This window comes from Tetrao urogallus (assembly GCF_951394365.1).
Source record: "Tetrao urogallus genome assembly, chromosome: 8".
Taxonomy (NCBI): Eukaryota; Metazoa; Chordata; class Aves; order Galliformes; family Phasianidae; genus Tetrao; species Tetrao urogallus.
In genome coordinates this window covers 17,320,714-17,343,472 of record NC_136821.1, presented here as the reverse complement: position 1 = coordinate 17,343,472, position 22,759 = coordinate 17,320,714, and the positions used below count along the sequence as shown (strand labels likewise).

Genomic DNA, 22,759 nt, shown 5'->3' with positions numbered 1-22,759 from the left:
AGTTCCCGTTTATCTTGATTATTAGTATATGAGTAACAAAAAAATTGCTTTATAAATGTCACTTTCAAAGTTTAGGATATTTTTTGAAAGATTCTTGAACTTTAAATGATAGATTTCTTGTTTTCATTTGGGTGATACAGGTAATAAGAACCTTCAGGAAGGAGAAGTGCTTTTTCTTTGTTCTGCTGAAGTTCTTATGGAGACAAAAATGAACAAAACATTCCAATCCTGTGCTCTTGTTTTTCCTTTTGAGTAAATTTTGGCAAAATATTAGAATTGACTTCTATGATACCAAAGGAAGATGAGAAGTTAGTCATGCGATTAAATCTCACAACTTTTATTTTCTAACCACAAATGCAGGACTTGGAGCAGAAGATCCTGGAACTATTACATGGATAGAGAAGGAAAAAAAAGCCAATTTCTCTCCATCTCAACAAATTTCAATATATAACTCCAGCAGCATTTCCACCAGTTCATTGTCCTTCCAGATAATTTAATTCAGTTTTGTTGCTGAAACACTGCCTTTTGAGGCAGTGTTGACAAAATAAGATGACTAAAGGGGGGACAAATAAATTTATTAAAATACTTACTATTACAGCTCAGAAATCTAGGCTGCTGAGCTCAGAGATTTGACAATAACACAACTAAGAGGTTTTATAGCTGCATTTAAGTATTTCAGTGATTATTTTTTTTAATAATCTTGTTAAAGATTCCAATCTGAAATCCACATCTTTACATTAGCATTGAATATTTCACTAACCATGGAAAGACTTCTGGTGTCACCTGTCTGTCAAACAACATTTATCAAGACAAACTGTACTGCTTTATATCAACTTTATGTATTTAATATGCAGAGTGGGTTAACTTATCTTAAAATGAAGCCTGAAAAGAAAATAAAGTTATTGTTTGTGGACCAAAAGGATCAACTGTTAGCTTTCTTTTCTGAGTAACGATGAAATACTTATCTTTTTTTTCTGTTGGTTGAAATTGTCTATGATGACACCAATGAAAAGGTTCAAGGTAAAGAACGATCCAAAGATTATAAAGATGACAAAGTAAAGATACATGTATAGGTTATCTTCGTACTTAGGCTGATCCAAAACCTGCAGAAAGGCATAGACACTAAGCCTTAGTTTAAATGTGGACACAGAGCTGAAAGCTGCTGAGTATTTATAAAGTAATATTCTTGACAAAAGACTTTGCTATTGAACTTGATACTTCATTTTCCAAAACTCTTACTCACTACATTATGTAGAGTAAATATTGAAGTCACAATTTTTTCTAAACTAAGATTACCATCCATCTGAATCTGTACACAACCAGAAACATCAACTTTTAAAGCTGTGAAGATCTTAGTGTATCTTGTGAGAAGCCACCAGTGTAGGCTTGTAGAGCTTCACTACTACAGGCACTAAGTAAGCTTCCCTGGATTTTAGTATTTGTTACATATTAATTTTGTACAACTTCTTTTCTTACTGTTTTACATCTCACTGCAATCTACCCTAAATTTAACCTGAGTTTTAACTCAAAAACCTGACCAATGCAGGTTACAGCACATGTTCTTTGCAGTGGCCTCGGTAGGCTAAAGAAAGGCATCCAAACAATGTTTAGAGTGAGCATGTTTTTTTGGTACAGCTGTGCACATTTATTATATTACAACAGATCTCCTGCTGTGAGTGTAGCTTACAAAAAACTTGGAGTTTCACCACTATAGTTTATTTAGTTGTTTACTTAGAATTAGAGCACAATTTGCACCAAGGAAGGGGAAGACAAAACAGTATGAAAATTCGCAGGCCAAGTTAAGAATAGAAACTGTGTCCTGAAGAAAAATCAGGCTGTTTGCAGAAGATAGTGAAAATCTCACCTTTAAAAAAAGCTTAGTGGTACAAACCATCATCTCTAAGCTGTGTATCTATGCCTGTTTCCAAATGTAATTAAAACCTCAATACACACAATGAGAGGAGGAAAAGGCATTTCATGGCAACAGTTCAGTCTGCTGCGGAATTAAGGAATTTTGGTCCAACTGCACCGCAGAGAATTTGGACCTTTTAGGACTGCCCCTCTGTTTTTTTCGTCTCTTGTATTTCTCCTATGGCTTCAATTTTCTCTAACTATAAAACTGCAATAACTCCTTGTTCTCTCACTTTTACTGTTATTTCTAAAAGATGGTGTTAAAGTTATGTTCTTAAGTCTTACAGCTCATACAGTCAAACTGATGGAATTGAGGGAGTATACTTACATTACGAGAATCCACAGCAGCATACATGATATCCATCCATCCTTTAAATGTAGCCTATAAACAGAACACTGGTGTTTACCTCACGCTTTTTCTGGGAAACGGCTTGTCAGAAACATTTAAGAGCTAAAGACTAACCATGTTTAAAAATTTAATCCAAAACACCAGCTCAGTATAATATTAATAGGCAATAAAACATTGTACGTTTTATTCATATATGGGAATCACAAGCAAATTGTAATGTTTGACTATAAAGGACACAACCTATATTAAATTAAGAACTTTCATATATAACGAGTAACACACGATACAAATTATTTTCTGTGTATGAGCAAAGTAGGTATACTCAATATAGATTCAACACATCCTGGGTAAATTTAATTGCTTGTTTTTCTTATGTTAGTCACTACAGCTTCTACATTGGTATTATTTATGTAGTGTCACAGACTTATCCACACATAAGAGTTATCCCCAGTTCTTGGCTCTAATGGATGACTCTTATAAACTGTTGAGGTGATATACCACAGAATTTTTGAGCAAGAATTCAAATTTATTTGACTTTATAGCTCACAGAAATGAATACCTCTCTGGATCAGGAATAACTATTTATCCTGTGTACATGACAACAAATTTGTCATGATTAATTAACACTAATTAGAAATAATACAGCCAGGAAGAAATAGCTTGTATTTATGATGAAGGACCTCCCTAAAATGCTTTGCATTGTATAAGCATGGGTGATCCCAAATCTAAAGAACATATTTAAATGCTAATAATCAGAAAGATAAGAGAAATATATTTAATTTGGAACATATGAATTCACAGGATTCTTAAAATTGCTGACAAAGTATCTTGGGAAGCATGTTTTCTACAGTAGTTTTAAGTTAGAACCTTGTAAAATATAGTGAGAATTTTAATTATATGTAAATACAATTTTAGAGAGACTTTACAAACAGGAATATATCATTAAAAGTTAATGATCTTTATCTCTGCTGTGAGAATTCCGAAAGCACCAAACTTTCACATATGCCCCTGCAAGTTCATCTCTTTTAAAACCAAGCTCAACGTCCAACAAGTAGAAGCATACTATATACGTAATCAAACAGAAAAGCAAGGCTGATCTCTAATCGGAAGAACCGAGATGCAAGGCTGATATATATTTGAAGAAAGGTTAAAAAAAAAACAACTCTATATATGTTAAAAATCCATTTCTGCTTACAGTTTTCCACACAGACGCATGTATATGCACACATATATATGTATATATTTTTAAAACACATACTCCACAATTTACTTAAGGATTTTTATAGGCATAATGCCAAACAAAGAAGCAAGGAAAAGTATTTCTGCCTGAAAGAAGTGAATAGAAATAACTTTTTCTGTTAGAAGTAAACCACAGAGATATAAAAAGAGAAACAGACATTCAGGAGTGGTGACTTACCACTTGAAGTAAAGAAAGGTAACCAAGGCCTACATTATCAAAGTTAACTTTCACATTCTTCCATCTGGCAGTTTCATTGTTTTTAATGAGCTCCTCACATTGGCTGTAATTGTTGATTTGGCTGATATCAAATCTCTCATCAGTTGTAGTGTTAACACAGTAGTAAAATTTTCCAGCAAATAGATTTACGCCCATGATACTGAAGATCAGCCAGAATATAAGGCAAACAAGAAGCACATTCATAATGGATGGAATTGCTCCCAAGAGGGCATTTACAACCACCTGGTGTACAAATGAAACCAGATACAGTGTAAGAACACAAACACTACTATCTTCATTAGACTGACTTAAATGTACCTCTTTGTTTCAATTCAGTATTAATCTGTATTATACTTTTGGATTATAATACTATACAAATTTTGAAGAAAGATAAAGTATCAGCATAATTAGAAGGAAAACCATACAAACAGAAGCAAATGGAAGCTTTAAGTAATGGGAAAAAAAAGAAGAAAATATAAAATGAACTTTAAAAACAAAGAGCATTAATCAATAATTTTAAAAATATGTACTTAATATATGTCTACAAAATTGTATCTGTAATATTTCTAATGACTGATTGCATCAAGCACAAAAAAATTTTTCTCTATTACATTTTTATTGGATAAACAATCCTAATCAATGTTTTTATTGGATAAACAGTCCTAATCAATGTTATTGAGCACATTTTTACTTGCAAGTAATTTTAAGACTTCTTTTAAATAAAACTGGGAGATGTATCCATGTTCATTTGGATGGCTATATATAAAAGCAGAAAAACAGCCATGTTCAAACAGCAGGCTATCTGAACACAAAAATGCTGGTAGTGAAAGCAGCAGATAGGACTTAAAGCAGACTTAATTTATTTAATGCTGAAATTGATGAACTCCTAAATCAGGTAGCTTTGGTCTTAAGTTTTTTTGTAATAACTATGGAACAACTCTGCCCACTTTTCCAAAAAAAAAAACTGAATCAGTTCCATAGAATCTAACACAGATTTTGTTTTTAAAAAATGCAGGATATCAGGTATTACATAGATGTGATTATAGATGACTGACTCAGGTTATATGACATAGGTACTACAACAGATCTGATAGTACATTAGTCTGTTTCTAATTGTAAAAAATGCTGGCCTTATGTTTATGTTTCATGGGTTTCACAGAATTCATTACTTGCAAAATTAGTCATCTAAGCAAATCAACTTTCATTCATATCTATTTTATATGACTGAAAATAAAACCTTCAAATGTTACAGTAGGTGAAGATCTACCATCCTGTACAACATATAGTAGACATGGCCTGAAGAAAAGAAGAAATACCTCTTTGACTTTCAGAGCTCCTTTTATGTCAAAATAATACCTCTTTGAGGTAATCCACACTTTGGACAACATTATAAATTTTCTATGACATCAATTAAACTCACGTTATGTTAAATTTAGATGCTGGAACAAATTAGGATTAACATAAGCTATTCTCTGATTCCATTAAGGCACAGAACATTGGATGAACTCTCCCATGCTTCTTGAACATTTGATTATTTTTTTTTTGCCACAAACTTTAAATCACGTATTGCAATAAATATTTATCTCTAACAGGGACATTTTAATAATAAATAATTAATAATTCAAAATAATCTGTTAAACATAATAAAATATGCTTAGCAATATTTATTATAAATCAATAAGCAACAACAATACAGCATTTTATCACTCATGAGCAGGGAAGAGATCAATGATTAATCTATTCTCACTATTTCAGCAGTGCTCTCTTATGCTGACTTGTATCCACAGATTTGCCAATGATGTGCCCTTGCAGGGCTGTGAGAAGCAGGCCAACATAAAGAAACTATTACCTTAATAATAATGTTGAATTAATTTGAATTGGAGATCTAGGAAGTTATTGATTAAAACGGGAAGTCTAACTGGAATAATGAACGGCTACAGATTTTTTTTCCAATTCTGTAACATTTTCCAAAAATCTGTTAGCTAAGAAAATATTATTTTTATTTAAGGTTATCTCAATTATTCCTAAAAAATACAATTAAAAATATAATTAGAATCTTTAGCTGTAGAAGTATTGTTTAGTAAAAATAAATATTGAAATATAAAGAGATAGATAATGAAGATATTTGTTTTCTAGTTTTCAGTCTCATTACACCTGAGAATGCTGTTCCTCGTTCTACTATAGCTGCAGGTCAAGTCATGTTATTCTTTCTATTACTGCTAAATTTCACAAGCGACATACTTTCTCTGGTATTGTCAGAGTCCTGAAGCTATAGCAGAATCAGGTTAAAATATGTACCATTTGAAGACACTCAAAGTATAATTTTGAGTATTATGAGAAAAGCTTCTAGATACCTCCAGGCTCGCATTGAAAGTAGGGGCACAAGAAAGGAGGACAAGTGAAAAGAAAAAAAAAGAAATAATTAAAAAGAGATTTAAGAGCATCCTTTGCTTATTTAAATAATAATAATAAAAAAAAAAGTAGTATGGGCCTAGCACTATATAGCAGTGAGTGACAGCACTCAGGACAGAACACAGACAGATCATGTCTCACTGTAATTCTCAACTCCCACAGTCCAGTTTCCTGAAGCTTCACATGCAAATTAAAACTTATTTCCATTATCAAGAGTGATGGGAAGATGCAGTGGAAACATCACATGCTTACCATTAATTAGAAATAGAGGAAGATTTTCTATTAATTATTAATTTGGGTAGGCACAACAAACCATGATCCTAGAGAATACTACAGTGGATTAAAACTTTTAGATGTGTAGAAAAGAATTTCTTGTATCTATATAAGAACTACAGTCATAGAATAAAATCATAGAATGGCCTAGGTTGGAAGAACCTCAAAGATCATCTACTTCTAAGCCCTCTGCCGCAGGCAGGGTTCCCAATAACTAAATCAAGCACCAGATCATGTTGTTCAGGGCCATATCCAACCTGGCCTTGAACTCCTCCAGGGATGGAACATCCACAGCTTATTCTAGCATCTCACCACCATATGAGTGAAAAATTTCCCCCTGATATCTAATCTAAATTTTTCGTCTCTTAATATAGAACTGTTCCCTCTTGTCCTGTCACTTTCTGTATAAAAAGAAGTTGATTTCCTTCCTGCTTACAAGCTCCCTGTAAGTATTTTGAAAGCCAGTATCTGGTCTACCCTGGGCCTTTTCTCAAAGTTCAACTGTCTCAGCCTGCCTTTGTAGGAGAGGTGCTTTAGTCCTCAGATCATCTCTGTACCCGTTCCAGAAGCTCCACATCTTGTGCTCAGTGGAAGTAATTTTAAGTGCCCATGAAAATATGTACACCATACTATAGCGTTATATTTTCAGTTCAAAGAAATTAATATATTATGAAGAGATATCTTGAATTTCCAGGTATCAGATCTTAAAATCATTTTGTAATTAATTCCTTTGCCAACTTGAGCTACTTAGCTTTAAAACCTTAAGACTGAGGATTTTTTAAATAATCCAAAATTCTTTATATCCATAAAAATGTTATTCCAATAGTTAATTGCTTAAATAAAAACATGTCTATTTTTATTCTAAAGTTAACTTCATGCACTACTTATTATTATATCTATTCCTAAAGTCATAGATCTCCTTCTTATTCAGATGATTTACTAAGAGACACAGTCAGCAGATCCAGATCAAATCAGTAGGCAAAGCATCAACATGAAATTTACGAGATGGAAAATAACTCCCAAATCTTTACAAAATGCACTACTTTTTTTTTTCTTTCCACACTAAATTTCCACTTCATGAATTTGCTACACAAAGTTGTGTTCTCAATTTTTTTGCTAATCGTTCTGATTAAAACGCAACAATTAATGTGTTTTTTAGAAAGATATTTTACACAGGCCCTTTCTCTGATAAAACATCCCAAATGTTGACATTTTTCTCAGCATAGTTCTGAAGGATTTTTTTTTTTAACTGAAAATCCTGAATCGTGCCTATTTTAACCTAAACACAGAAGATAAAGAACTATGAAAACTTTACTTTCTTTGCAATTTTCAAAACAAATATTTTTTTTTCAGTTCAGAAGAGAGAATACAGCGGCTGTTCTGAAAGTAATGCCTCTTATTTTATTATGCTGTCCCACAACATCAGGGGCAGATGTTGGGTTTATGGCAGCATAGGCTGAACCTTCCCACTAATATTCCAATACATGTAGTTGCCGTATGACAGATGGCAGCAGAGGGGCAGTTTGACAGAATGATGTGAAGTGTCATGTGGAAGTGTGGATGAAGCAAACGGGTGTCACTGTATTCCTGTGTAAGGAAAACACTGCAGCCACTGACATTCATTAATGCTTCTTGAATGTTTGTGGAGACCAAACAGCAGATGTTAGACAAGCCATGTTCCAGATGGCCATGCAGATTTCTACAAGTGCGGCATGCAGGCTCTTGTTCATCAATGGCAAAAATGCATAGCCAATCTTAGTGACTACGCTGATAAACAGTGTTTGTAGCTGAGAATATGCTCTATCAAATAGAGTTATTGCACTATTTGTATCTCTTGTAGTTTACATGGAAATAAATAGGAGGTATTACTTTCAGAGCGACCTACGCACAGGTAGCTACTTAGAACACAGGCATTCTAACTTGTTCAAAAATGCTATAGGAAAAAAAAAAACATATTACGCTGAGGAAATCTATGAGAATTCATATTCTGATGCAGGGCTCTCTCAAAATGGTAGTATTGTGCAGACTAAATTTCAGGAAAAAAAAAGAAAAATTAAACTTAATTACTAAGCAGGGTAGAAATCTACATTTACTAAGAATAAGGCAAAATACTTTTTAAAGCATGGCAAAAATTTTGTGTGAAAAGTTTTTTTATGTAATTTTAACAGGCCTTTCCTGTAACTTATCACTGTGGAATTTTTAAGAACAGATGTGGTAGAGTACCAAAGCAAATGTAGAGTGGCTAGACAGCCCACCAAGAAAGCATCTGTGAGATTCAGAAATTTGTTGGAGGCAAGTGCATGGTATTTTCCATTTGAATATCAAAACCTATTTCCTTTTTAGTTGGAAGTCTTTTGATTTCCATCACATTTTCTCTAGAAAATCAAGAAGCTGTAGTTGACTTAAAAATTTACTAATAAGCTTTTAACCCAAGGTTTCAAAGATCAGTGATCACAGCAGGTAGATCACACAAGGACCCTTCTTAATTCATCAATAAGTTTTCAACTCAGGTACATTTGCTGATTAGACTTATAGCTATGTGTTCCAGTTAGACATATAGACCCTGAATGAATATGTCAGGCATCTTGTGGCTGGAACTGAAATGCCTTTTATCTCCAGATGTTGACTACTGCCTATAAGAGAAACCTTTCTAGAGTTTTCATGTCATAGCAGAATATGTAAGGTCTTTGTCCAGACCTTTGTTCCAGTATACTGAAGAAATGATTTGAACTAATCACTAATCTGACTTCGCACTAAAATAGACTGAGAGCCAATTAGGGCAAATCAGGGTCTCAGCTTTGGTAACTGTTACAGCAATAACTACTGTAGATAGTAACTTCTCAAACTTATCCAGCTCTGCCAGCAAAAATGTCTTCCCATATGTTTTCAGCCTTCTTAGTGCTCTGCAGATTACAATCAACATTTTAAAGTCAATACAGAAAGCAGTAAGCAATCAGTTTAAGTCAGAAATCATAAAAGAAAACATCAGCTCCATCTTCAGTGTGCTACAAATGCTGTTTCAAGTAGAATGCAATAGTCATCTACTCTGAAGGAGTGAAGGCATTTTATCACTGCCAATTTTCTTACATATGGATTCATAACAAAGCTTTTAATTTGTAACAGAAATTGCCAATTAATATTTTCATAATAGTATGTTAAAAAATTTTTGATGGACTATGGATATGACATTCTATACTTGTAGGAAAACACATGTATGCATATATATGTATATGTGCTCATACTTTTATGAGGAAACGTTGATTTTTTAAACTATTTCAGCTGTAAGAGGATTTAATCACATAGGATAAATTCAGTCATGTAGTAAAATTCCAGAGATCCATGCAGTTGATAAACCCTTGGGCCTTCAGGAAAACATGAAATTTGCTGAAAGGCCAGCAAACTTAAATAAATGTTACAATGTGTGCAATAACACATGAATTCATATAAGCAGATGAAGTCTTTTGCTTATATGTTAGTGATAAATGTAAAATATATAAGATGATGGTGCAGCATTTTTGCATGGATTTGTCACTGATTATTCTGCATGCATTGCTTCTGTGTATGCATGCATTATTTCAAATTCTTTCATTTTTTCTTACCCTCATCCCTTCAAATCGCGACAAGGCTCTCAGAGGTCTCAAAGCTCTTAGTGTCCTAAGGGATTTAATCGCACCAAGTTCTGAGTAGCCCAAGGCATTAGCTGTTAAGCTAACCAAAGAGACCTACACAAAAACAGAAAGGCAATAGTGCTCATTCATCTTGTATATCCTTTGATACATATGGTGGGATGACATGTGCCCTGAACTTCAAAGAAGATTCAAGGGTAGACCTCTTTCTCTAGGAATCCTTCTGTAATGCAGAAAGTTTTTAAGTCAGACAAAACAGAATAAAAGTATATCCTAGGTACCTGTTGATGAAATCATCTTTGTAGAATGGTATACAAATGTCTTCTAAATTCACATAAACCAGCCAATATTTGGTGGTATTTAATGAAAAATGAAGTCGCATGCAAAAAGAAAATTTGCAGAAGTTGGGTGAATTGGAATGCTCAATTTAGGACAAGACTTTCCATGTTATCTTCAGAACTTGAGAATGTAAAAGCTCTCAAAAACTACATTCAGACCTGGCCTTTGGTCAAATGTAAATTTCTAGCGTCCAGAAAATCTTATACAACAGCCGTAGCTACCAGTGCTGCTCAGATTTAGCAAGACTAATCAAAACTGATAACCAACTGTTTGTTAGATAATGGTAGGGAACTTCACTGTTAGCCATATCCACACTTCATTACATTCCCTGTGAATCCTTTAACAACTTCATCAATTTTGACTTGTGTAACGCTGGTCTGGTCTGCAGACAGATGATTAAATAAAACAGAATAGCTGTAAAATAAATAATACAATTACCTTTCATCAGTAATCCTTAAAAATGTATTTATAGTAGACCATTTGGAAGGAATGGTCCCAGTAAAGAAAATTTTTAACATCTACTGCAATTTAATGCCTCTTTTGGCCTTCCTGTTCTCTCATTTCTGTCATTTCCACATTAACCTCTTTGCTTAGTTATTTCACTCCTCCAACGTAACACTTGAAAAAAATACTCTGGAAATTGTTGTGGTTTTGGTTTTGTTCTTTTTTTTTTTTTTTTTTTTTCCATGCAAACAATTGCTATAGAGAAAGATTCCCATGAAAATCTCAGAAAGATATTCATAAAGTTCACTGCAGTAACTAAACCAGAGATTATCAAATAAGAATTGAATAATTTTGACAAATACAGTGAACATAGAGAGACAATGTAAAGTACGAAGCCTCTGTAGAACACTACTGATTGATGATTTACATAATCTTATGCCATTAAATATTTCACAGGGGTTTACTCAACCACAGCATTCTAACATGGCACCTAGACATATTTTAGCATAGGATCTCTAGGGATGATATGGATATAAAATTAGAATGTTTGCCAAGCTCTGTGTAATAAACACTTCTTGGTCTATCATACTTTAATACTAGGGAGGTATGCAGTGGTTTCTACAGAATTCTGCTGCTGATCAGAACAAGTGAACAAGAGAGTCAAGACACGCTCTTACCTTGCATTCTATGGGAATTTCACATGCAGAACTGAGTGATGCCCTTTTAGCACAGACAGATGTAGTCAGGATATTGAGGATGGAAGGGAAATGGATGTCTGCTACATGGCTAAAGATCTGTAGTCTTCCATTTTTTGCTACCCAGTAATATGCATACACTGTTTGGCAGTTAAGACTTGAAATTACAATACTCTGTGCACTAGGTCCTTCAGAAAATGTGATCTGCTTGGTGGTGCAGCATTTTGAAAATCTCTGGAGTACCCATTTCAAGGGAGCTCAGCTATAGCTCTCTAAGTGACTGTTTAAGGTTGCATGTGTGATACAGTTAAAAGCACAAAAGTACTGAGTAGTACTGAGAGTTCCTAGCAGTATTTTTCTTTCATCACACTAAGAGATAGGATACACACTAAAGCAGTAGAAAGTTAGAAACTTTCAAATCAATTGCTTTCAAATACTCAAATTCCACATAGAGTTAAAACTCATGAAGATCAGCAACATCCATTCCACACAGCAAAATTACCAAAAAAGCATACTTTCAATAAAGCTCAATAACTTCATAAAACTACAGAATATCAGAAAAAAAATATCTAGAATAAGAAGTACATCTGTATAATTTTTCTTTTCCAAACAGAATTATAAAGCAAATCACAACAGCAATTTTAAAACAGAACTTCCTTTGGCTCGAGCAGTATGTTTATCTAAACACATAATCCTCTGATTTTTAGAGCTTGTGGTACATGATATGGAAAAGAATACATACATCAACAATCAGGAAGTCCAGCCAGCACCATGCATTAGTGAAATAGGTTTGAAAGCCATAAGCCACCCATTTTAAAAGCATTTCCAGAATGAAGATGTAAGTAAAAACTTTGTCAGCATATTCCAGCATGGTCTTGATAGTTTTACGTTGTTCTATGTATATATCTTCAAATGCCTGTGAAAAAGATTTTTGAGGATATAATTAAATGACTTCCTAATTTGCAATGCAGGATATAGTACCCAACAGAGTATTTGAGTTGAAAAGATATACGTGATGATTAGCCACATATTCTTACCAAAATTCTTACCAAAATCCTTTCACTTAATACCATAGTCTTCATAACATTGTAGTACTCATCTTTCAGCTGAGCTGGACAATGATTCATGAAACTTACTGTAATACTATTCTCCAAATCACATTTTCATTCGTTTCCATGAATAGCAATAGCTTATTGGCATAAGGATTTCCCTTTGACAGTTCCAACTTTGTATCAAAACTTTATATCAAAATTATTCATATTACATTAGAAATTTAATAATACCTTGTGATATATAATTTTGAGAAATGAGTAATTGAACCCAAACTATACGCACAACCCACAAAGCAATTCTAAACAGAAATTTCAAAAGGAAAGATCTACATCAACAGTGAATCAATGCAACCTGAAATGCAAGTGTAGCAAGTGCACTGTATTTTGCTCCTGCTATGAGAGACTAATTGCTCCTGTACTTACTCAGTGTACCTGATTTAAGGTCAATTTGGCAAAAAAAAACTGATTGAATCATTATCATACCTTACATCTCATTTTGCAATTCAAGTTGCTGTTCATATCTTCCTAGCTCTGCAATCAAATCATACTCTATGCATCTCTTCTGAGAAAAAAGAGTTACTAGTATATAAAAAGAATATGGAGATGTGAGCACCAGACTGATGTAGCTGATTTCTTATTTTCATGAACAGTAGCTACATTTTTAACTCATCTAACAATTTCTTTCATAGCCTGAGAGAAAACTTACAAGTTCACCACAATATATGCCAAATATTTGTTCATATACATAGGCATTAGAACATCACTGAATTGGATATTAAATTCTGATGTTTACTGTAGCTATAAAATGAATTGTAACTCCAAATGCTTGCTAAAATAGACACAGTTGTTCCATCTTAACTTACCAGTGCACCACTGCTGAGGAGAATCATGAAGACAATGAAGGTCTCAAACCAGTTGTGTTCAACAATCTTATAGCATGTTTTCCTAAGATTCCACCAGATTTTCCCTTTCCCATCCTCTACACTGACTTGACAACACTTGAATCTTCGCACACAGCCTAAGTGTGATAATTAATTGAGATGTCAAAAAAAGGCTAATAGGAATTACAGATGAACAAAAGCAATTCGGCTCATTTCAGAATTACTGCAATATATGGCTGTAAATAAGTATCTTTCTGAATATTTGAGGGCCTAACTTTCAATATTTGAAATAGAAGTTCTGTAACTTTTATAATATCTATCAAGGAGAAAGTGAGCACCACAACAGCACCTACGAAGGAGATACTCATATAAAAAAAATATAATTGTAATCACAAGTCAGCTTATTGATTTCAACTGAGAATAGAACCCAGCCCACACCAACAAAATTAGGCCTTATCATGTGAATATATTTTGCTTTTCCTACCTTCTGTAAAACAAGCCTCAGGCTCCAGAGATTCTTCAGGTTCTACTTCTGGCTGCTCTCCTTCTGGAGGTAGTCCAATATCAACTGTGCTACCTTCTGATGAACTGGAGGCATTTAATTTCTGTGAATTAAAACCCACATATACCATTATTTTTTCAAATTTAAATTATTTTGAATAGACGTTAATGTTTGAAATGCATATCAAAATATTTTGCATGTATTTCATGCTCTGAAATTAAAATAATAATTTTGATATACAATATATAATGCCAAATTGCTCTACTACAGGTGAGGTCACAAGATTAGAAAAATTGTATTACGTATTCCCCCTCAATGAAATATTTTCATGTTTTCATATAAGGAATTGCTGAAATACTTAGACTACTATTCTGAGCCACATACAAGAAATCTTAAAAAAAATTCCTATAAGTTAGGAATGGGTGCCTTCCACAGTTTGTACTGCTTTATTATTCCAATCATGTGGCTGCATTTTAGATCACACTTCATATAGTTTGTGTTAATACAAATAACTTTTCCAAAGTCATGACCAAACCAAGAACAAGCTGTATAGATGTATTTTCATGTCCCAAGTAAATGTTATTCTATCAAAACTGTATAATCTAAAAAGTTGGAATATTAACTTTTAATTATCATTGACATGAAAACACATATTATGAATTGTACAGGATAAATTTCTATTTCTAAAAGAGCATCACATTAATTTAAGAGCAGTAGCTGTTATTTTGCATTCTCTGTTGCCAATGCATTTTCTGATTTTATTGTGCACTTTGAAACTACTTATTACTTTGTTACAGCACACATACATGTCCAGTAACTATAAGACAAAAAAAAAAAAACTTTTGGAGGATTCAAGTGAAAACAAATGCTTTAAAAACAATACTGTTATAATACAATACTGAACCAATTAATCATACTGATAATATAATCCAAATCTTCTCTTTCACACCACGATATTGTGTTGGCAACAGACAAATATGAGTACTATAATAAGTAAAAGTAGTTTGATCATGGCATTCTATGACTCTTCTAATGTTATCACTATGTGAAGTATAACATCAGTAAAATGGCTGCACTGATAAGTAGCTAATTTTTTAAAGGGAATGATGTAAGCAGAGTTAAAATACATTCTGTGGGGAAATAATATTAGACAGAGGTAAGATCCATGGAAATGTTAAAGACATGTTTGCTGACAGTTAAAACTTAAGTTAGAGGCATTATTCCTTTAAAACATGTTCAAGAAGCTCTAACTTCTAAAGGTTTTGTAAAGGAAATGTATACAGTAATAGTATGTGAATACAGAATGTAAAACTTTAAGGTAATTTTATGCTGCCACCCAGATTCAGTACGTTCTTTAAGCAAAGAAAAAATTGTTTCTTACTCATTCTGAATTTATCAAAAGACATTTGACAATATATCATGATTTTGACACAGGCTTAACTATGATTTCCGTGTACCATGGTACACTCATAGACCACATTTTAGAGAAGGAAGACAAAGCAAACCAAAACATTTATTGTATGGTATATTATGCAGGTAATTGCAGCGATATCCACACCCTTTTCATTTCTTTGAAACGTTTACATATTCATGTCTTAAGTCTGTGCATAAGCATATAGCATCTGTGAGTTTATTTCCAATGTACACGCATGGATGCACACTTTTTTTGCAGATTAGCATTTAAAAGTCTCCAATTGCAATCTAATTCAAACCTGCAGGCAACACATGGCAGTTTGGTCATATGGAATACTGCCTCTACAATGGTGAAGATGGAAAGTATGGGATAAATACTTATTCTGTAATTAAGGACCACAGCATATAAAAATACGTGGAAGTCAATCATCAGTTTGAGAAAAGGGCAAAAACACTGTAAACTCAAGGTACATTCCAAATAAATGTACATATGCTATCAAAATTAATGCTTATCAATACTATACAATAAATCACTTTTAAACTGAGAAGTGACTATCTGCTTGTAAACTTTTCTTAAAATATTGCTTGCATCATTCCAGTCTGGACAGCATTTTTAGCAGAATGCTGCAGTAGTAGCAGAGCAAACAAAAATCATGATCTGGTTAAAATATAAATTTGAAGGACCTACTGTCCTGTCCATTCTTTTACAGGAAAAAGGAAGAATTTAGTAACTCAGATATTACGCAGTAAGCTTAATCAACATGTTAATTTTAAGTAGGAATAATGAATTCCTATTATTGAAAATGCTCAAGACTAATAGATAACTCAATATGAAAAATTAGGAGGGATCAAAATGATCAGGAAGAAAAGCTAGAAAATGAGACAGTAGAACAGTCAATTATCAGGTACATCAGAAAGCCATCTTTATTTCTGTGGGGCAGTATCTACGGTGAATTTTATCTTACAAGCCTCTTCTCATTGAAAATCTGGTATGCTTCTTGTAAAGAGCTGCAATAATAATCACAGAAGTTAAGCTAAACAGAAAAATGCTAAATTAAATCAGCAGCTGATATTTGAAACACAACAATAAAATGCCTTTTCCCACCAACAATTCTGTTAAATCTTCCATTGTTGCTGTAACAGTATTTCTTTAGCATGCTGTTCTTGTACACCTGAATTTAACTCCACACAGATCAATAGATGAATGAGTAGACTACAAACATTATTCAATAAATTCAGTAATAATTAAGTATCACGTAGGGAAGAAAAACAGTTATTTTTTTCAACATAAACGGTTATTTTTCTGTTTTTGTTTTAAAACTAAATTCATTATGCAGCATTTTGTATAATTATAAAAAATTGTATGCATTATAAACAGCTCTGAAGGTTCTATGATATTATATCTTAAGATCTCACCAAATCAATTGAGGTCAGTGTGCCTAGAAGAGTTGTCAGTAATAATCATATATTTCCACAGCCAATTTCTCTTCTGTTATAGAGCAACTTACCAAGGGACATTGCACTGATTTCTATGTATTTAATAAAGACTCACCTGGGAATAAGTCATGTTATTGTTGATTATGTCTTGTCCATATGCTTTAGCACATAAAAAGACTTTTTATTTCACTGAACTGGAATTTCAGTGTCCACACAGTAAAAAAAATCAGCTGTCCTCAGTGGCAGACCCTGATATGTTGGGTATCTAGCATATGCCCCAGCTCTTCACCAGAACATATCTAAAAGTTACCTTTGCACCCAGTAAACTCTTTTCTTTGCTCAGCAGCATTACAAAGACTGGATTTTGGCAATGCTATACACCACATATGTATACAGCTTTTCAAAAGAATGAACCTGTAACAACAAGATAATCATCAATACCAAAGTTTACCTTTGATAATGCTAGCAAGTCCTTTCTGAGCCTTTTTTGATACCATGCCTCTAGATTTCAAAAGTATTTAGTCACCCAGACTATAGGATATTTATCAACTATTAGACACTCTTCAAGTACTATGATTCTAGATTATTGAAAAAAAAAAAAAAAAAAAAAGGTTTTCTGAAGAGCATGATAAGGAAATTATTCTCAGAGGAATCTACTTTTCAAAAACTCAGAATGTACTTTGTGTCTTCACAGAAGACAGTAACACATGGTTCAAAAGCAGCGATATACTGATTATCATAGCTACACATATCTTTTATGTCACGCTTACCAACAGCACTGCCAGTCATGCTTTCATCAGCAATACAGTACAGGATGAGAGAGAGTTTTTAGTTTAGCTTTCAAGATAGAAACTAAAAGTGGAAAGCAGCTTGCCTAACAGAGAAGCATTGCAAAAAGCAGCAGCCAAGTTTAGGTCAGGAAGTTTTTGAAATAAATTACTTTCTGAACCTTCACAACATCCCATAGCGTCATACAATTCTGCTTCACTTACAGCCAGGCCACTTTGAGCTTCTAATATCTCTTTCTTTATTTCCATAATAATTATCACAGAGAAGTTAAACAGCTCTTAGATAAACTCTTTTAATGAAGCCTGAAATTTCATGATTGGCCAGGATGCAACTAATAGCTGTTAAAATCAAAATTTAAGTGACAGAAGGAGCAAAGAGCAGAATAGAAAGAAGCAGTAAGATGGCATTAAGGGAAACCACTATTTTTGCTTTGCATTAATTTCCATTCCTCCCAAACCTGTGAAAATGTTAAATAATGGGAAATACATGTTTTTCTTGCTATTTGTACTATTTGTATGTCACTATAAAGATGAGATGATCTCTGTCTTGTATAGTAATATGATGTTCAAACGTACACAGTCTGTTTCCCGTACAGCTACATAACCTACAAAAATGACCAGGTGGCTAAATATCATTGTAGTTCCACTGGTATAGCTAAGTAGAATTTGGATGTCACTGTTTCTAATGCTTATACAGTAAGGCATAATAACTCCATCAGTTCAAGAAAACCCAGAACATTGTGAATCAAGGCTTAATGATTATATGCTGATTTTGCAAATACTGCAGAAAAGCATGATCCTTAAAATACAGTCCTCTCTGAATTGCAGTGATATTCATATTTACTTTATCCTACTCATTCATGAGCATTGATAAATGAAGATATTTGCAAGGGTGTTCAATGAAGGCAAAAGCATCATAAGTAGCAGTGCAAATATTTGCAAAAGCAGACTTGTTGTTCCACAAATAGTGGAAGGATATTTCTGAAACAGCATGGGACTGCTGTCTATAAAGATTAATTAAGCTAACTACAAGGTGAAACAATATCTCACAATTTAATGTCATTCCCTATGACACATAATATGACAGTGGGATGTGATCAGTTCATAAACAAACCAAAGACTTAATTTTTCAGAGTAGGAAAGAATTTTGAATAATTGAATATTTGTAAATCAAAGTATGACTAATCATGTAAATTATCATTACAAAAGAGAAGATAAAAAGCTATTTATTTATTAATAAGTGCATTTTAACTCTACTTTTTTTTTTTTTTACCAAACTGAAAGCAACGTTATATTGCACCATGGTGTTATAAATGTTAGGATCACATTTAATATGTGAGATACAAATCATACTGAAACTGAAGACCTTTTGGTCCAAACACTGCAACTTACTCACTGGACTGCTGAACTGTATTTGTTACCCATAAGGTAAGAATAACCTTAAGTTTCTCGGGGCAGACAATTTTAGATGTCTGGGGAGGTAGTCTTTTGTAAGCATAAATTAAAGAGCTATGGAAAGACTGAATTGGGTCAGATTTTTGTCATCAGTTTTCTCTTTGCACCTCTACACTTGTAAGTGTGGGTGTAAGTAAGAGCAGAACTGATCTCTGAATGTTTGACCAGCCAAACACCCATTTAGTATAAGCTTTTTTTTTTTTTTTTTTTTAAACAAATGATGGTCACATGCTTTGACTGTGGAAATTAAATGATTTCATGCTTAATGGTGCTTCAAATACTGTATATTAACCTCCAAACTAAATAAATGCTTACATGACTACTAAAAAAAAGCATTTCTAAGGAAACTTGTAAAAAAATAATGACGGCTATCATGAGCTTGCAAGTTACCAATGTTACAATCTAGAATACAATATTATGAAAGTTTTCCAAACCAATTAACAGCCCTTCATTATCAACACAATTTACAAATGGTCTTATTAAGATTCTTAAGAGAAAGTTGGTGAATTATATACCCTGTCTTCCTATGAAAGGAAAGAAAACCCTTCAAAACTAGAATCCTGAAAATTTTACCAACAAGATTGGCAAAGGTACATAGCATGCACTGCCAAATACAGTTAGAATATAATGAAAAGTATGGCATCTAAACCATAGAAATGTTGGGGCTGCCAATCTCGCCTGACCATGCTGTGATGCAAGTCCTGTGGCTCAGCAGAGAGCAGCTGTGCATGTTTGTACTTTATTGCAATGAATGGGACAGGTTAGCTGAAAAACATGCAGGCCAGTCAATATCCATTAAAAAGTGATTATATAACATATATATGTATAATTTGCTTAGGTAACCTGTGTAAAATTGGTGACACGATGCTCTGCCTCGACTAAAAGTACCAGAGCTGCACTCTTGACTGATCCAGCTTGGTTCTACTCCTGTGAGAAGTAAGAATGGTAGGAAATGAAGTTCAGGACACAGCACCTCTGTGGGTTTTTTTTGCGCTGGAAATTCTTATACAATTATATTGGCTGAGTAAAGATCCAATACATTTACTTTTCAGTAGTTCAGAATAATATGAATATATGTGAGAATACAAGACAGTAAGTATCTTTTAGATTACTGAATGCTGCCTAAAGTAAAATATACACTATTGTGATGTCTGCAACAGAACTAGGAGATATCACATTCTTTAAGGCATTTAAAAATACCTTGTAATTCTGCACGCCATAGTTGTGAGCCTGAAAGTTATACTAAGAATAAAAATCTAATTATTACACAGAATACATGCACTTCAAAATTTTCTACATATACCATCCCCATAGTACTTAAAAAGCTAAAAATGAAAACATATATTTACAGCTTTCATGCTGGAAAGCAGCAGGGTGTCTCAAGTCTACATGAGCAGGATAACAGTCTCAGCATAATGCCCCATATATGCTAATGAGCCTACTTTTATGGTAACGGTTTATTTAGGGTGTGTTCATTATTGCAATGTATTCAACCAGTAAAGTTCCTATGGACACAATGTTTTCATAATTATTTCTTTTTAGGTTTCAAATACAATCTTCTAGAAAATTCTGGTCAGCTTTTCATAACGTAAATTCATACCTACTGGCATGTGCAATATTGTATGTATTGTTTCTAGAAGGGTATAAGCAAGTTTTTATTTTCATCAGAATACTAGAAAAGATGTATGTTATAACAATGATTCACCAAACATTAATCTGCTTAATTAAAACTTGCTAATAAATTATAATTATCTGTAGAAATTCATCTTATTGCCCTACATCACAAGGAATACATGTATTCATGTTTATATACAGACATGCATAAAAGCAAACAGACACTCTCTCTCATCAGGATCTGGCCAGATGACCTTGCAGCCTTTCGTTTGGTATTCTGCTAACTGAAGGTGGTTTGGTGCCAATTTCTATCTTGAGCACCTCTAATTTGCATATGTAAGCAATAAGGTGTCTGCAGATCAACAGTCAGCAACAGCAGATTCACATAAATGGGAACACATGAGAGGGCATGTTAGGGCACATAAAGGCACATCATGGCATGACAAAAAACATGAAGTCTTGAACAAAAAGTCATTTGCTGTCACTTTTTAATTAAAAAAAAAAAAAAAAGTCATCTTTTGCTAATTTCATGACCAGAGCTTTAGTTGTGTAATTAATACGCCTCTATTCTTCTCATCACCAAAAAACATAGTTGATAAGAATCATCTAGTGAAGAGTAGGAATTAGAATTGAGATAAAAAACTGCAGTAAGAGTATTTTATCTACTATTTGATGTTAAAATTTTAAAAACAGAATTTATAGCAGAGAAAGATTTCTCAAAACAGATGTCAGTGTTTACTGGCACTGCCATAAGTCATGTTCCTTCTTGCTCAGTGAATCACAGATCATTTTCTGTGCAATAGTTGCAGATTCAACATGGAGAGTACTTCCCTACATTTTCAAAAGTAGATTTCAGATTCAGATTTCATCAAAATAATTTAATAATCACTAATGAAAATGTTTAAAGTACTTCTTCCTGTTATTGGAATGACAGAGAGTATTTAATTCGTGCAATTCAACTACATTTCCAAATTACTTTTCACAGAGAAGTAGTCAATTAAAAATTATCAGAGCTATAATTCATTTTGATAATATTTCAGCTACTATGTACATAGCTTCAGAACTTTAAAAAGAACAAGTGCAGGGAAAGCATTACAGCACACCTTAAATCATGGTTTACTAACACGGGGATGTGGACGGGAGAGCAAAGAAGTGAGGAGAGGGGAGTTTAGACTAATGTTTTCCTGAGTGCAAGCTTCTGATCCTATCAGGACTTAGCAGTTAACATCTCAATACTACACCTGTCAGAAAATTTTCTTTCAGTGCCATCATGCAATAATATCATCTGAAGCGTCACTGTCAGTTACAATATATCTGCAAAATAAACTAACAATATCTTCTTCATACTTTCCAACTGCAATATTTAGAATATTCTATCAATAACGTCTTAGTCTGCCATCACTGTTGAAATGGATTGAAATACTACACTAACTTTACAAACCACTGCAGAATACAGGCTAATATTTGTTACTCCACTAAGATAGCAATAAATATTTCTTCTTGTGATGAAGAAATCCAAAGTATTACATTTCCTAGTACTGAAATTTAACTTACGGCCCTTTATTCCCAAACTTTCAGTACATCCTCTGGATATCACTAGTTGTTAAGCAATGAAAAGACTGAAAATCATAGATCTACTTGAAGATGATAAGAAAGAAAACAAAAAAAAAAAAAGAACAAACCCAAGAAGGTATAGGCCTGTGCCAAGAAACTACATGATTTACAAGAGAGAAAAATAACCTGTGCCATTATTATGACATGCAAACATAATAGGAAATCTCACTGTCAGGCAGAATTTAATTACATTAGAAGTGGAATTTGCTGTTCCTTAGTTAGCAGTAAAGTTTGAAATGCTAACAATGGAGAAAGGAATGACAGAACAATATGCTAGCCCTATTTCTCATAAGGTGCCTGAAAAAAGATTCTGTTTCTCATCCTAAACAGGATAGAATGGAATCTTTGATACTAGACTGAAGACCAAGAACTTTTTCCATAATCAACCTCTTTATTACACAAAATAACTGAAGGCCAAACTAAAAGAACTGTTCTGTTGTACATGCAATGCATGGTTATGAAAAGTAAGATAGACAGTAATGCAGACAATCTGTAAAA

At 33.3% G+C, this 22,759-nt stretch overlaps 1 protein-coding gene across 8 annotated transcripts in view; it reads right to left on the bottom strand.

The window, feature by feature from the left end:
• Positions 1–22,759, bottom strand: part of LOC306949436 (sodium channel protein type 2 subunit alpha) — a gene marked incomplete at both ends in the record, with an annotated part of 53,774 nt that overhangs the window by 2,827 nt on the left and 28,188 nt on the right. For all 8 annotated transcript variants that reach the window (XM_079539317.1, XM_079539310.1, XM_079539312.1 and 5 more), the window contains 7 exons: positions 962–1,103; positions 2,240–2,293; positions 3,678–3,959; positions 10,001–10,123; positions 12,248–12,421; positions 13,421–13,575; positions 13,923–14,043. In XM_079539317.1, coding sequence (XP_079395443.1) covers positions 962–1,103; positions 2,240–2,293; positions 3,678–3,959; positions 10,001–10,123; positions 12,248–12,421; positions 13,421–13,575; positions 13,923–14,043 — 1,051 coding nt within the window. The remainder of the gene's footprint in view (positions 1–961; positions 1,104–2,239; positions 2,294–3,677; positions 3,960–10,000; positions 10,124–12,247; positions 12,422–13,420; positions 13,576–13,922; positions 14,044–22,759) is intronic.